Source organism: Vespula pensylvanica, chromosome 3, assembly GCF_014466175.1.
Source record: "Vespula pensylvanica isolate Volc-1 chromosome 3, ASM1446617v1, whole genome shotgun sequence".
NCBI classification, from domain to species: domain Eukaryota; kingdom Metazoa; phylum Arthropoda; class Insecta; order Hymenoptera; family Vespidae; genus Vespula; species Vespula pensylvanica.
In genome coordinates, this window is record NC_057687.1 from 11,295,466 (window position 1) to 11,310,246 (window position 14,781).

At 33.2% G+C, this 14,781-nt stretch overlaps 1 protein-coding gene and 1 long non-coding RNA gene across 3 annotated transcripts; one reads left to right on the top strand and one right to left on the bottom strand.

Annotated features, from left to right (window-relative positions):
* Positions 1 to 1,162: 1,162 nt before the first annotated feature.
* Positions 1,163 to 14,776, bottom strand: LOC122627934. 2 transcript variants are annotated; one of them, XM_043809600.1, is made up of 12 exons: positions 12,114 to 14,776; positions 5,229 to 5,323; positions 4,963 to 5,092; positions 4,728 to 4,831; positions 4,455 to 4,632; positions 4,113 to 4,356; positions 3,843 to 4,017; positions 3,624 to 3,750; positions 3,297 to 3,458; positions 3,116 to 3,198; positions 2,639 to 2,677; positions 1,823 to 1,962 (listed from the first exon to the last, which is right to left on the bottom strand). In XM_043809600.1, the coding sequence occupies exons 1-11, from the start codon at positions 14,421 to 14,423 to the stop codon at positions 2,656 to 2,658; spliced, it is 3,630 nt and encodes a 1,209-aa protein (XP_043665535.1). In that variant the 5' UTR covers positions 14,424 to 14,776; the 3' UTR covers positions 1,823 to 1,962; positions 2,639 to 2,655. The 2 variants fall into 2 exon arrangements, with proteins under 2 accessions (XP_043665534.1, XP_043665535.1); XM_043809599.1 differs by lacking the exon at positions 2,639 to 2,677 and having other exon boundaries at positions 1,163 to 1,962.
* LOC122627943 lies at positions 10,010 to 11,466 on the top strand. Its single transcript, XR_006326952.1, has 2 exons — positions 10,010 to 10,462; positions 11,081 to 11,466. It is a non-coding gene; the product is annotated as an uncharacterized LOC122627943 (long non-coding RNA).
* Positions 14,777 to 14,781: the final 5 nt, after the last annotated feature.

A 14,781-nucleotide genomic window follows, 5' to 3' on the forward strand; every position in this document is an offset into this window, starting at 1 on the left:
GAAATCCGTTCTGATATCTCTTGTTACAGATATGATCTTTATTATAAGTAAAAAGATTCGATTACTTCACGAATATCTTGCTACTTATTCGTGTCACATATTTATTCCTATCATAATTTATCATCTTCTTTTGTGTTTAAATTCTAAAATACATTATATTTTTTATAAGGATGTTATTTTATAAATAACGATTTTGTGTGATATGATAATATATAATTCTGGAATATATAGAAGAAAATGTTAAAATTGATAGGAAAATAATTCCTTCCTCCTCTTGAACGCTGAAACATTACATTGTTCTAATAAAATCAAATCGATATAAAAGGAGAGATACCCTTTATAAATATTCAATTTTTTTTTATATAATCAGGATATATATAAATATTAATTGTTACGAAGGGTTTTCAATGTTTTATATGATAATAAATGGCAAGAGAGAGAGTTGCCAATATCATTTGATGACAACAATATTTTTTCTTGTAAATCATTTCCGATTAATGCAGTCCTCAAAAAATAATTGATATATTAATTCAAATATAAATGTTTTTTTTCTTTCTCTCTTTTTTTTTTTTTTTTTTTCTTTTTTCAAATAATTAATCATCCTTTATATATTTATTTATATTAACTATATAGAAAGTTCGATAAATATTTTACAAAAAGCGATGAAAAGAATTAAATGAAATAATCAAATACAATAGTACTAGCAAATTAAGCACTATTCAAAACAATAAATCTGTAAAAGAGTATATAGACTGCAGCAATTGGAAAAATTCTGCACATTTAAAATTGTCTCTCCACGATAAGTAAAAAATTAAAATCAATAATTTTTTTGCATCTATTTACAACCTGAAGTACACAAAGTATGTTCTGCACGTTGAACAATAATATGTATCACATGGCCAAGCAACGACCAAATTTAATTATCCTTTTTGAAGTTGTGAATCAATTCGGTGTTATGGGACACAACGAGAAAGTGTGTGTCTATATACAATGAATGAATATTATTAGCATGTGATATAAATTACTAGCACTCGATATAAAATTTGTGATTAAGGGTAATTCAGCTTAAATATGTCTTATGTAAATTAAATAATTATTTATATCGTGTAAATCGACGAAGTTTCTAATATGATTTATTTATTTATTTATTTATTTATTTTTTTTTTTACTTTTTATTTTATTTTTTTTTTTATTGCACATTGGAATGAGCGTCATCTATTTAATTACACCCACCGAATTGATACATGACTCGGTAATTTTCTCAACTTATAAACTTGCACTCTCACTACACGACACGATCAAATAATCCACAGACACACTGAGAATTATTTCGTGTTCATTAATACTGCGATCGTTTGTGTGTTTAAGATGACACATCTCTATTACATCAATTACCATCGCGTATACGGCGTAATGTCATACTAAAGTTATTATTTTTGGCTAATATTTCATTTTCTGGTATTAACCTTGTAAACAAGGTTTCAGGTTGTGTCCGTCCTTCTCTCATTTACTACTCAACAGAATAATATATATGTATATGTGCATATATGTGTGTATGTGTGTGTATATAAACACAGCTTATAGTTTCTATTGCTCTTTCTTAATTCGTTCATTTAAACAAGAAAAAAAAAACAAAAAAAAAAAAAAAAAAAAGATTAAAAAAAAATTAAAAAAAAAAAAAAACAAATTGCAAATGCACACAACCATCGCTTCTCATCCTTCCCATTTCGGTGCAAGGAGATTCACATAGAATCAATCTAACTGTCGCTATCGGCATAATCGTCACTATCACCACTGTCATAATGTTGATTTTTTGACTGGTCACGAACAACGGATGACGACAGATTGTCATTATGAGTTTTTGACAAAACATCTGTACCCTGAGAAATAACATCCACTGGTTCGCCAACTAGGATATCGAGATTTGGCGAAAATGTATCTTCTGACGTCGAATCGTATGATCTGTGAAATAAACAATTACTTTGTCAGATACTATTAATGTTGTTAAATATAAGATAAACTATTACTGGTTATATCATACTAAACATAGCATTACATTATTTTCGTACGGATGAAAGCAATAAATTTATAAGTTTTGTTTAACAATAATGAGCCACGCATTTTAAATAATATATATATATATATAGGAGTCAAAGCTTTTTAAATAATTTAAAAAATATATTACTCTTTTTTGATTCTTTTTATGCTTATAGTTTTACAAGCTAGTGATTTGCCGTTTTACAATTTGAAAAAAAAAAAAAAAAAGAAAGAAAAAGAAAGATAATACGCCTAAAAAGTCTCGAAAAAGAGTAATCGATTCGTAATATAAATCTACTAAACTTTTGAATCAATCTTTGTACAATATGTGAATATATGTAGTACATCAATATATCTTTTTATAAAAATGTTTACAAGGCGCAAAAAATAAAGTATACATCATGAACATAAATAGGAAAAAAACTGTTATTTGATCATAATGCAGCTTCATTTGAATTGTGAAAAAGAAAAATATTTTTTTAAAAACTCATGCGTATATAAAGAAGCAGATTAATATATCTTTTAATCCGTTATCTATATTTGTATGTATCAGCCAACGTGCATCTTTTTACGGGTGCATGCAACTGTGGTATTTACTTACTCAGCTGTAGATGATGGTTACGTTTCATCATCACACAGCCTGCAATAAACGCATATATCGCACCAATGTCATTACAATTTACAATTATAATAGAAAGGGGGGAAAAAACGGATAATACTATGTTAGATCCTTCTGATTAACAAACTAATCTAATTTGAGAGTTGTTGCATGCCATAAAGGATGAGCAAAAATTCAACGACTATGAAAATCATTTTTCCCATAGAAATTGCACTCAAGAAAAAGCTACAATTATTCTAATGTAATAATGTAAACCTTTTGTAAAGTTCTTCTTCTTCTTCTTTTTTTTTTTTTTTTTTTTTTTGTTTAAATAACATATAAGTATACATATTTTGGATTATAAAACGTCGTTTAAAATTTATGAACAAATTTTTAATAATTTCTCCCAAAAATATAATTTAATTTATATCAAAGTTATAATCAAAAATCATTTCTTTACATTAAAAACGAAGTACTTACGTTTGCTCCTTTTGGTCATTACCACTTTCTTCGGCAACCAATAATTCATATTCTTCTGCCGCAAATCGATCCCAATCGGACATCTAAAATTTTCATAAAATTTTATTAATCGTATCCAATCCGTTTATGTATATTTATTCACAAGTATATGATCCTGATATTATAAAACAATAATTATTACCTCGTGACCATCTCGTGCCGAAGCAAATGGATCTCTCTGTTCATGGTCGAGATATTTTTCTAGATTGAAGAAGGTATCAAAAAAGATCGACGTCATTTTACATTTCTTTAGATCGCTTAATGAGATCTTTCCTGGTGTTGCTGGATGAATCATGTCTAACATCTAACATAAAAAAAAAAAAAAAATAAATAATAATAATTTAACTAATTAATATACGAATTTTTTTTTTTTACATTAATATTTTCTATTTCAATATACAAGTACACATATATCAAATATATATATATATATATATATATTTGAGATAAAAAAAATATTAAAATATACCTGACAGAGACAATCTTCGAAGGGTAAAGTTTCGAGTCCTATACCTTCCATACGATGCAACTGTTCCTCATAGAAATATTCCAATTCAAACATGGACAAATAACCATCTCCATCAAGATCCATACATCTATTTCAAATACATGTAAAGAGTACATATACATTTATTGATATTTCTTGACGATAAAATATGAAAATAAGAAATTGACAATAATTTTATACCTAAACCAATACTCGATAGCTGTCGGATGATTTTTATCCTCTTCGCTGAGAAGAAACCATACAAATTCTGTATAACTCATCTTATCTTCTGGTTGTTGAATTACACCCCCACTTTTGACACCACCTCTCGTAACTGCTCCGCTAAATATTCGTTCGATCATTCGCGTAGATAATGCTGTTACATGTAACACATGTTAAACGTTCAAAGTTAATGCATCTTTGTCATAATCCTTCTTTATACGTATGCATATATATGCATAAATGACTCACCGTTATCATTGTGTCTCGTTAGATCCATTTTATCGATGAAAAGATCATGATCACGATCCAATTCCCAGAACTTACAATAAATCACGTAGAAATGTTCGTAACTGAAGTAAGCGGTCACCTGATTAATATCTTCTTCGTGTTCAAGGACACCTATTACAGCTAGAAGATTACTTCTTCGTAATTCAGCTACCGAAATCTTTCCGCTCCAGCTACGATTGACGCAATAAAATATCCTTGCGATTACCTGAATAATATTAATAATACATTTTTTAAATAGAAATATGTTTCACGTCATATATCAAATAATATTATCGAAATATAAAATCATAATTATTAACAAACCGTGTGAACATAACGTGAATGAAATTCCTTAGCTTCCTTTAAAAATGTTAATCCTGGATGCGTTTCAACAACGTCCTGAACTAAGGGTATCAAATCTTCAGGTAATATGTTGTTTCTTAAACCACGCGTTGTAATTCTAATGAACTTGCTAGCTGCATCGTGGTGACTACTCGTTAATCTATACAAGGAAAAAAAACAAGATTTTTTTTTTTTTTTTTATAATAAAACATTGATCACTTAATCGTTGATGTAATCGTAAAGAAAATATCTTACTCCTTCCAAAATTCAAGAAAAGTGTTCATCTCTACGTGTTCGGTCTGATCTTTGTTAGCGGCAAGGAAAAGTGGTACCTTCCAATAAAGGGGTAGATCACAGGCCTGAAATCAAAGATTTTAATGAAACGAATATACGGGATAAAAGTGATTGTTAGTAGACATTTATTTATTTATTTATTTTTGTTTGTATTTGTTTTTTCTTTTCTTTTTCTTTCAAGATGTTCTTTAGCAACCTTCGTGATCAAGTGAAATTGTGCACGAGAGGCTCGATGACCTGGCAAACTTTGAAACGCCGTAGTAATTCTCGAAATGGTAGCCTCCAGTTGAGAAAGAGGTGTGGGTTTGCCGCCAGGGAAGTAGAACCTTCAGAGAGAAATATACGTATAAGCATAAACATCTAGTGCATCGTCGATGATTAAAGTGTTTCTTGAAATTTTCCAAGAATAGTAGTATAGTAGTAGTAGTAGTAGTAGTAGTAGTAGTAGTAATAGTAATATACCTAGGTATGTGAACATTTCTGTTCGCCTTCACGTGCCTCTGTAGAGTAGTATGTGGTGGTAAACTTTTTTGCTGGGTCTTTTCCTTTACATAACTCTGAAAAGAAATCGATCGATCGATGAGCAAATAAGAACTGAGAAAAAATATCGGATTATTATAGAGATATAAGAGACAACGAACAAATTTGTGTCGTTGAGTTTACCCTTTGCGTAACCTTATTTTTTATCTGTCTAAATAAAAATTATATAATGCAATTATTAGTATTACTTGTACTGTGTAGTATAATCATACATATAAAGTATCTATACTATATATAGTAATATACTACGTATACAATATAGTACGATAGTATTTAAAAAAAAAACCTTGCATGTATAATAGAATATCAATAAAAATCTTTTCTTAATGAAATAATAAAATTATGCAGATTAAATAAATAAATAGAAATATTCTCGTTTAAAGTAACATTATACGCGTATAAAGGATAAAACACAATTTAGTTTTAAGGATTGTTTAATTTTAACGATCGTTTAATTTCGTTGGATCACGATTGTGTTCTGTGTCGTAAAGTGCTTGTTTTATCTCGAGGTTCTCTGCGAAACTGACATTCCATTGTAATTATATCGACGATGAAGCAAGGACGCGACATCCTGTTACGCGATGCTGTAAGAAGGATCCGAAGAATGCAAAGAGGCCGACAATGCCAGTTAATGCATTGCCGCACCTCGAGGGTCCCGTGTGACCGGTTACATCATGGCTCGATCGAACGATAATATGATTTGTGCTTATATATATATGTATATATATATATATATGTATGTATGTACGTACGTATGTATATATGTATGTACTTATCTACCACCTGATTTTCTTTCATGCTTGTATTCGCACGAGAATTGAAATCTTTAAACGAGATTTTATTGTAACAAGACAGAGATTTAAATATCTCTTCTTTTCTCTTTAAATTATCTCGTACGAAGAACTTGTCTCGTTAGTCATCCGATTAACATACCAACTTGCGTGAGTATAGTGGGTAGGGAGCGCAACAGAAAGTGAGATTAATTTAGTGAAATTTATGTTAAATGGAATGACGTGAACACTAAGAAACCGTCAAATTTAAGTCTTTATTTCATGGAATAATTAAAGATAATAATGTGTTAATCTCCAAAGATCATTTAATTCTCAACGTGATCCCACTTGCTTTTATAATTTTGATATGATAGCTATGCAATCAGAAATGTTACTATTATAGTTATGTATGTATATACGTATGTTATGTGTGTGTGTGTGTGTGTGTACACACATATAGTAATCTCAACTTTGGCACGGTCCATTGCATTGTATGCATGGATATCGTCGATCAGCCTGCCAATTGACATTACGAGTTTGACCGCACCTATCGATCGACGACGTTTTACTGCCAAATCAAAGCAATTAGAAAGGGACATTGATAATTTGTCGATAAATAAATTATTGGCCTTGGATATCGATTAAAATTTACTTCTATTAAATAGTCTTTCTTTTTGAGATTCTTTTTGTTTCTTGTTCTTATTATTGTTAAAAAAGAAAAAAATATATGGAACATTTTTATCAAAATATACTATTTTTAATCTATCACAGATATTCTTTTATCTTCTTTTTTGTTAATATTATTATTAATATATATATATATATTTTATTGTATACTTTATTATATGTATGTATGTATTTATATATATATATATATATATATACACACACATATATATATATGTATGAAACCAACGGATTACGATAAATGATGTTTTTAACATATTTATCGCAATCTGTTATATATTTTTTGTATAACAAATATTTTTTTGTATACGATAAAATGACTCACACGAAACGTTAGATAGAGTAATCTTTTAGCGAAAATTATCATATCACGTAAATTTGTTTGTCTTCGAATCTCCATTTTCGACGTTTTAATATACGTTAGATCGGTTCGACGATTCAGTCGAAGCGTGACCGACGTCCCTGTGTGTTACTCTACGATTATGGCCGTGATCCTTTATGTCGGATTTGCTTTATGTTACTTCTCTCTCTCTCTTTCTCTCTCTCTCTCTCTCTCTTTCTCTCTGCACCGTCAAGCAACATTAATCCTAACGAAAGCTCACAGTTAAACCAAGTGAGTCAGCTACTACCAAATATAAACAACTACGACGACTACAACGACAACGATAACGACAACGACAACGACAACGACGAAGACGACGGTGATCCCGAGCGAAGCAACATTCTTCTTCCTCGATCAAATTAATTAAACCGTACGAGAGCTACTACGTTCTTCGCCTTTTCTGGAGGTCGAACCTTTTCTATCTTTAAGAACAGGGCACAAACTGCTACTGGTCATCGAGAAAGAACGAAAAAAAGAAAAATAAAAAAAAAAATAAAATAAAATAAACGTGCAAGGAAACTTTTCAAATTAACTTAACGAGTTTTTTCTTCGATCGATTGGAGAGAGAAAAAAATAAACAAATGAATCTAAAAAAAGAAATAAGTAATTTAGAAGAACGTGATTGACACGCATACACACATACACACAATGATTTGTTTTATCAATATTTTTATTAATTAATGATAAATATTTTATAAGATAAATGATCAGTATAAAAAGTATTCGGATTGCACTCAGAGTTGCGTAACTTGTATCACCTATTGATATTTTATTATACCGATCAAATGTTTAAAAATAAATTCTGACCCAATAAATAACAATCACACACACACACACGTGATTTAATCCTTTTTGTGTCTGTGACCTGTCTAAACTAATTCATCCTCTCTCTCTCTCTCTCTCTCTCTCTCTCTCTCTCTCTCTCTCTCTCTCTCTCTCTCTCTCTCTCTCCCTCCCTGTTTTTCTATCGCGCTAAAGAGAAAACAGTTTCTACGAAAGGATCGACGAAATTAGTCGTAAGATTTACTAGTTGCGGGACAAAAGTTTGTGCCCGTTTTAAGCGAAACAGTTCAAAGTTCAAAGCGTGGAACTCGCCTGTGACTTTTCTCTCGTACACTTTCACCGTGGCATTTCGTTCTAACTAACTATAAGCGGAGAGACCCTTTTCCCGAGTCCACACTAATGTTCTACGTGAATTAGCTAAACACGAATTTTCTCTTAATTAATATAATCAACATTTCAACAATAATTAAATCTTTTTCTTTTCTTTTTTTCTTTTCTCTTTCCTTTTCTTTTTCTTTTTTTTTCTTAAATTTCAATGTGTGGTTAAATTTCAAGGAAACGAATTTATATTATGAATTACTCGAAACTTCGTTGAGTTCTCTGAATATTATTGCTTGCCTAATTACCTCTCTCAGTCTCTCTCTCTCTCTCTCTCTCTCTCTCTCTCTCTCTCTCTCTCTCTCTTTCGCTTGGGAGAGTCACTCTACAAGGCGATACTTTCACCACGTTTATACGAGTCCCTACTACTACTATACACCCACTCGCATACGTCAAAACAAATACCTTGTTCTTATGCGCGTGTCGATCGATAATAAATATTATTACATTGCCACTTATCGAAAAGAGAAAAGGAAAAAAATGATAATAAAAATATTAGCTTCTCCGTGAAAACAATTCTTATTAGCCATACTCGAATAAAAACAAAAGAAAAAAAAAAACAAAAAAAAAAAAAAAGAAAAAAGAAAAGAACAGATATCACAATCGATAATAAGTAGATAAATGTTACTACATCATTACTTAAAAAAAAAATAATAATAAATAAATAAATAAATAAAAATAAAAAACGAATAAGAAAAAATAAGAAAAAAGCTTCTTTGAAAATAACCATTAACGAAACCTTTACGATTCGTAATAAATATTACTACGTTATTACTCATAAAATGAATAAAAAGATAAATAAACAAATAAATAAATTGACCTTTTGAAAACAATCCTTATGAAAGTACCTCGATATAAACTCTTTATCAGGATCTAGAGATCATCTATGGTTTAATCTTCTCGAGGAAAGCTTCATACTCTATTCTTCTATATCTATACACTATTCGCTATCTCCATACATGTGAGTGTTATAAGAACATAATAATCCTCGCGGACAATGACGTTCGTCGAGCCAAGCCCTCTCTTCGACAAACGGCGCAATGCATTGTTGTAACATTGAGTAACGCGTTATTGCAAATAAGGAGTCGTATGGTCAGAGTTCGGCTAACGAACGATCGATTGTTTTTGAATTTGCCGTCATCGTCATATTTTCAAAGTACATACGTATATATCTATGTATTATACAAATATTACTTTGTATGTATGTCTATACGTGCTTTATATTTCGTCACGTCAAACGAGATTTATAACATTCGTAAATAACAAAAGCGTAAAATCAATTTTCTAACTACTTTAAAAGCAATAAGAAATAAATTATTTCCACTTGATAAATTTACCTTTCACGACTCTATTTTCCTTCTCTCTTTCTCTCTCGAAATAATCTCAAGGATTATGTTCTAGTATTCTCACCCCACCCTTCTTTCATTTTCTGAAAGGATCTACTAAAAACGATATATATGTATATATATATATATATATATATATATATATATATGTCGATCGATGGGACAGCCTAGTTACATTAAATAGTAGGCGTGCCTAATCACGAGTAAACCTCCTTCGCATTGGACATGTAATAAGACTCTATCCGTCTTATCTTAATCATAACGTTTATTATTATTATTATTATTATTATTATTATTATTACTATTATTATTATTATTATTATTATTATTATTATTATATACACATACACGCACATACAATGCGTAGGACTTACCTATAACAAGATTATAGTGATTACATGATATCCAATGATACAGATTTCAATTTTATTTATTGAATCAAAGATTGTTTCGATTTCTAGCTATGTGAGATTAAATGATTAAAAGAAATAAAAAAATATATATATATATATAAATAAAAAATAAATAAATAAAGAATATAGACTCGAGCCGTAATCCAATGAATTTGAAATGGAATCGATCCTACGATTAACTCGAAGTTTCGATGTTTCGAAGTTTTGGACCAAAGCCAGAAACAAGAAACCATGAGGAATATATATACATACGTAGAGTCAACGACGTGCCAGAAAACGTTATCTCTCACGCGTTACGTTCTTTCCTGGCTCTCTTTTAGGCTTGTGTGTTCTCGTTGAACAATGATCTACCTGTTCTAAGTGCATCCAACGTTGATCGTATTAAATTGCTTTACTGGTAACGTACGATCGTTGATTCGCATTCATGAGAAGATTAATACATATGTATAGACAAAGTGTTTCGTTGTATCGAACGAAAGTAAACGTAGAAATTTATGAAGCTAATTTTTTCTTCTTTCTCTCTCTCTTTTTTTTTTTTTTTATTTGTTAAGCATTAATCTTAATATTAATCAATAAATATTAATAACATATGAAATGATATAAATTATTTTAATAATGTTAATTTAAAAGAAGTATGTTATAAAATTTGCAAGTAACACAAAGTAGGGCCAAAAAGTTCCTAGATGAATATTAATAATCAATTACACATTTTCGAGACTTTTCAAGCCGATTTACGTTTTCATATTGTAGAACTACAAGTTTAACAACTTTCTTACGATTAAAAAAAAAAAAAGTCTCGGTAATAGTTTTCTTTTCTTTTCTTTTCTTTTTTTTTTTTTTTTTTTTTTTATTGTATTAAAGTTACTTAGAAAGTTTTGTTAAAATCATCTGTATTATTCGATAAAAATACAAACTGTGTAAGATCGCGCAAGAAATTGACTAATTATCGATTCGTCTATCTAGAAGATTGATCTTTCTTTTTTTTTCTTTCCCTTTTTTTTTTTTTTTTTTAAAGCCGCAGAAAATATGAATATGAACGACCTCCATGATTGGAAGATCTTGAACTCGTTTTTCGAACAAAAAAGTACGAGCAGTCGAGAACGCTCGAGGAACATCCTCGTCGTCGCCAAGAAGGAATTTGGACGTCGACCAAAACGTACGATATACATATGCGACTAAGAAGACGATGAGAATTAAGACGATGAGAGTGTGCAAGAGAGAAAGAGAGAAAGAGAGAACTAAAGAGATAGAGAGAAAGAGAAAGAGCATCTATCTACCTTACCTTTCTCGATCACGAAACAATTCTCGAAAGAGATCTCGATTTTTTCAATTCCATCTTTCATTTTCACGTATTTTGTTAACCTTTTACAGACGAAATTAGAATCTTTCTGAGAAAACTCATCTGGTGAAAGTTTATCGCACTTTGCGATCACGAGTTTTCAATGGACCAGTCAATCTTATTTTCGACTAAATAAGATTGTTTCTTTCTATTTTTCATCTTCCCTCAAGAACGCTTCGTTTATATATTTTTTGAGTAAATAGCGAGTCGAATTAATTCGATTTAATGGGAAACCGTAATCCTTAAAAAGTGTCGTCTGTATTCAATTGCTAATAATCCAATATATATATGTATGTAAATACGTGTGCACGTTTAGGATTAAATGTTAGTCTCTGGGTACGTTACCATAAACGCAACCGCGTTTACAGTAAGATCCTTGTAGTAGGTGCTTTGTTCCTTTTTACGCGTTGGATTCTTTCGTGGTAGATTATCCCTCGTTAAACTCCGATCTAAATTTGAACTCTAACGTGTCGTAAAACCATTTCTCTTTAATACCATCTAACCAGAACTTGTATACGTCTACACATGTTCTTTCTCTTTTCGAAGAGATGAAGGAACGAAAGTGTGTTAAAAGTATGTTTTATGTCTTGGAGAAAGAAATGAAAACAAAAGAAATTAAAAGAAAAAAGAAAAAAAAAGAAAGAAAGAAAGAAAGAAAGAATCTTCCTCGTTTTCGATTAATAATTATCTTCTTTAATTGAAACTTTACCTGAACCTTGCTCTGAACCTCGTGGCCAGTTCTCCACGTTGCGATACCAGCTGGACGAGGACCTCGTTTATCAAGCAATAATTCGCTAGGACATTTCTCGAAGATCAATACACGTTCAGCGACGGATCCTCTAGTGAGAAACGGTCTAACCGGATTGTTTCCAGTACCCGTAGCTGCGGCAGCTCTTATGTGTTGTTTCTGTTGAGTTGTCAGTTCGGGATGTGGCACTTGTTCCAATCGTGGCCTTGGTGAATTTATTCTAGGACCCCATCTAGATGTTATAGGGTCTCTGTCATCCTTAACGTTGCCCTCTTTATTATTATCCTTACGTGATTCTGGCTCGAACTTTGACCTAGCGCTCGATACCAATTGTTCCGTAGCGTTGTACGTTGTTCCCACGTTACCAACCGATTTCTGTTCCTCGAGTCTTTGTTGACCCGGTGAGTTTTGTTGAGCCGCTCTATACCTTACTTTGGCATAATCGACGACAGACATATTCGAGAGCTCGTCCTTGCTCAAAGACTTGCTCGGCCCTTCGGTATTGTTTCCGGCGTGGACCGACGATGTCACATTGTTAACCAATGCGGCCGACGTCGGTACCAAGGTCATTCCTTCGTGATTATGTCCAATAATAATTGGCTTGACCGGTTCAACTTTAGGCTTTTCCTTTTTGATCGCTGGCTTCTGCCGTGCGGCTAATTGAAATATAGAAGAGCCTGTTCTCTCGGGCGGTTCCTCCGTTATAACCGAACCCGTTTTCAATGCGTTTATCAATCTCTCCTCTTCTCGTGCCACCTCGTCGAGGAAAGCATCGTCGCTGACTAAACGATTCGAACGACCACGAACCGAACTTTTGCTGGAATCTTTCACAATAGACGTGATTTTACTATCCTGCGGACTAGTCGGCGTGGTCCTACCTGAGGTAGGACTGTTATCGTTCGATCGTTTACCGTCACTCAATTTATTTTTTAACGGCCACGTGGTTAAGCCTGGGTTCGAGCTAGCACCGTCAGAATTTAAGTTAGAGTTCATAGAAGAGGATATTACCGTACTGGCCGGTCTCTTTTGTTGTACGATCTTGGAAGGAGTTAGGTCTGCCGGAAATGTCGTCTCGATTGTCTCGAGAAAGACTTCCTGATGATGAGCGCTCGGTACTTTAGTCGAAACTTGAGGCTTGACTATTTGCGACGGTTTATTAGGGAAAGACGAGGTCGGCGAATGAAGGGACGAATTAGTCTGTTTATTGGTCTGTTTCGTTACGTTGCTCGAGCCGATAGAACCGTTGCCCTTAAGCGGCGAAGTTTGCTGATGTTGTTGCTGCGTCGAATTTCTTTCAAATTTTTGCAAGGCGAATTGAATGGAAGAAGGCAGAGTCTTCGAGGGTGATCTTTGGCTAGAAGCGGCTATTCTCGCTTTGTCCTCGACCACGAAATTGTTCACTAGCTTTTCTAAATTACCATTGTCCAAGTTCGGCGTCTGAGCGAGAATATCCACCGCCGAGTTGGGGCTGCTTGCGTTTAATGTCTCGATAGTTTTACCAGTGGCACTAGCGGGCGAGGCGGTGGGTGTAAGGGCACTGCCGAACTTGTCGGCGGCTGTGGCATTACTGTGACAATTTAAAATCTCCGTTGGTTCCAAACCACGGCTTTTCCATGTCTGATATATCGCTTCGGCGTGATCACTTATTTGTTTAGCGATAGCTGCTATATCTTCGTCACCGGACGACGAAGTCTCCGTAGGAAATTTTCTACGGAGATCGTGTTTCGCCGTTGCGGCCATTCTAAAGAATTCCTCTTCGACCTGATAATTGAGGTAATGCTGTTCCTCTACACGTTCTTCCTGATCTTGTTGTTGTTGTTGTTGTTGTTGGTAGTGGTGGTGGCGCTGTTGCTCGCGAAGTTGAGGGTGATGATTCAATAAAAAACTCGTCGTTCTAGTACTCAACTCCGACGAATGATCTAGGACAAGCTCGACCAAGTCAGGACTCTCCTTTATCGGTACTACGTTCACAGGAATCGCGTAACCAAAGTGGACGGCACGACAGTCAACCTCGTCGAGGCCTATACGCGACTCATTGATCAAACAGGCGTTCAAGTCAGGACAATGTACAGCCCTACTTGGACGAGGATCGACCGTGGCCGGAACGAAGAGATCACGTCGGGTTGCAAAAACCCGGCGTTCTATCGTCTCGATCGGTATCGGCAAGTGCCGGCTACCCGGCCGATGATGATGACGATGATGATGATGATGATGATGTCGTGCCGTAGCCGTTTCCGTTGCTATCGGAGAAGCCGTTGCCGATTCTGGCATATCTCAGGCCGACTGACCTGAGAATCTCCTTCTCCACGGCCACGAGCTACGTCGAGCCTCGGTCCACGTGATCCTGTAACAACCTCCTACGTGTAGTCGCCTCATCGCGTCCTTCTAACTTCGACGCGCTTTCCTCCGTTCTTTTTTTTTCCTTTTGCTTTTTTTTTCCTCCTTTTTATTTATTTAATTATTTATTATCACTTATATACTTAGTTAAAGCTAAGATCTCTTATACGATAAATTCGATCTTGAGTACAACCGATGATACTTCCTTCTTCGATTATTCGAGATCGGTAGAACGGTTTTAGTTTATTGGTTTTTTGCTTGATTATTTTTTTGTTTTGTTTTTTTCCCTCTC

Excerpts from the sequence above, each read along its gene's own strand:
- LOC122627934 (XM_043809599.1), bottom strand. The coding sequence starts at position 14,423 with ATGCCAGAATCGGCAACGGCTTCTCCGATAGCAACGGAAACGGCTACG. Across the intron at positions 4,832-4,962 it reads AATTTCACTTGATCACGAAG|GCCTGTGATCTACCCCTTTA; the intron begins GTTGCTAAAGAA and ends CTTTGATTTCAG. Across the intron at positions 4,357-4,454 it reads ATTCACGTTATGTTCACACG|GTAATCGCAAGGATATTTTA; the intron begins GTTTGTTAATAA and ends AATATTATTCAG.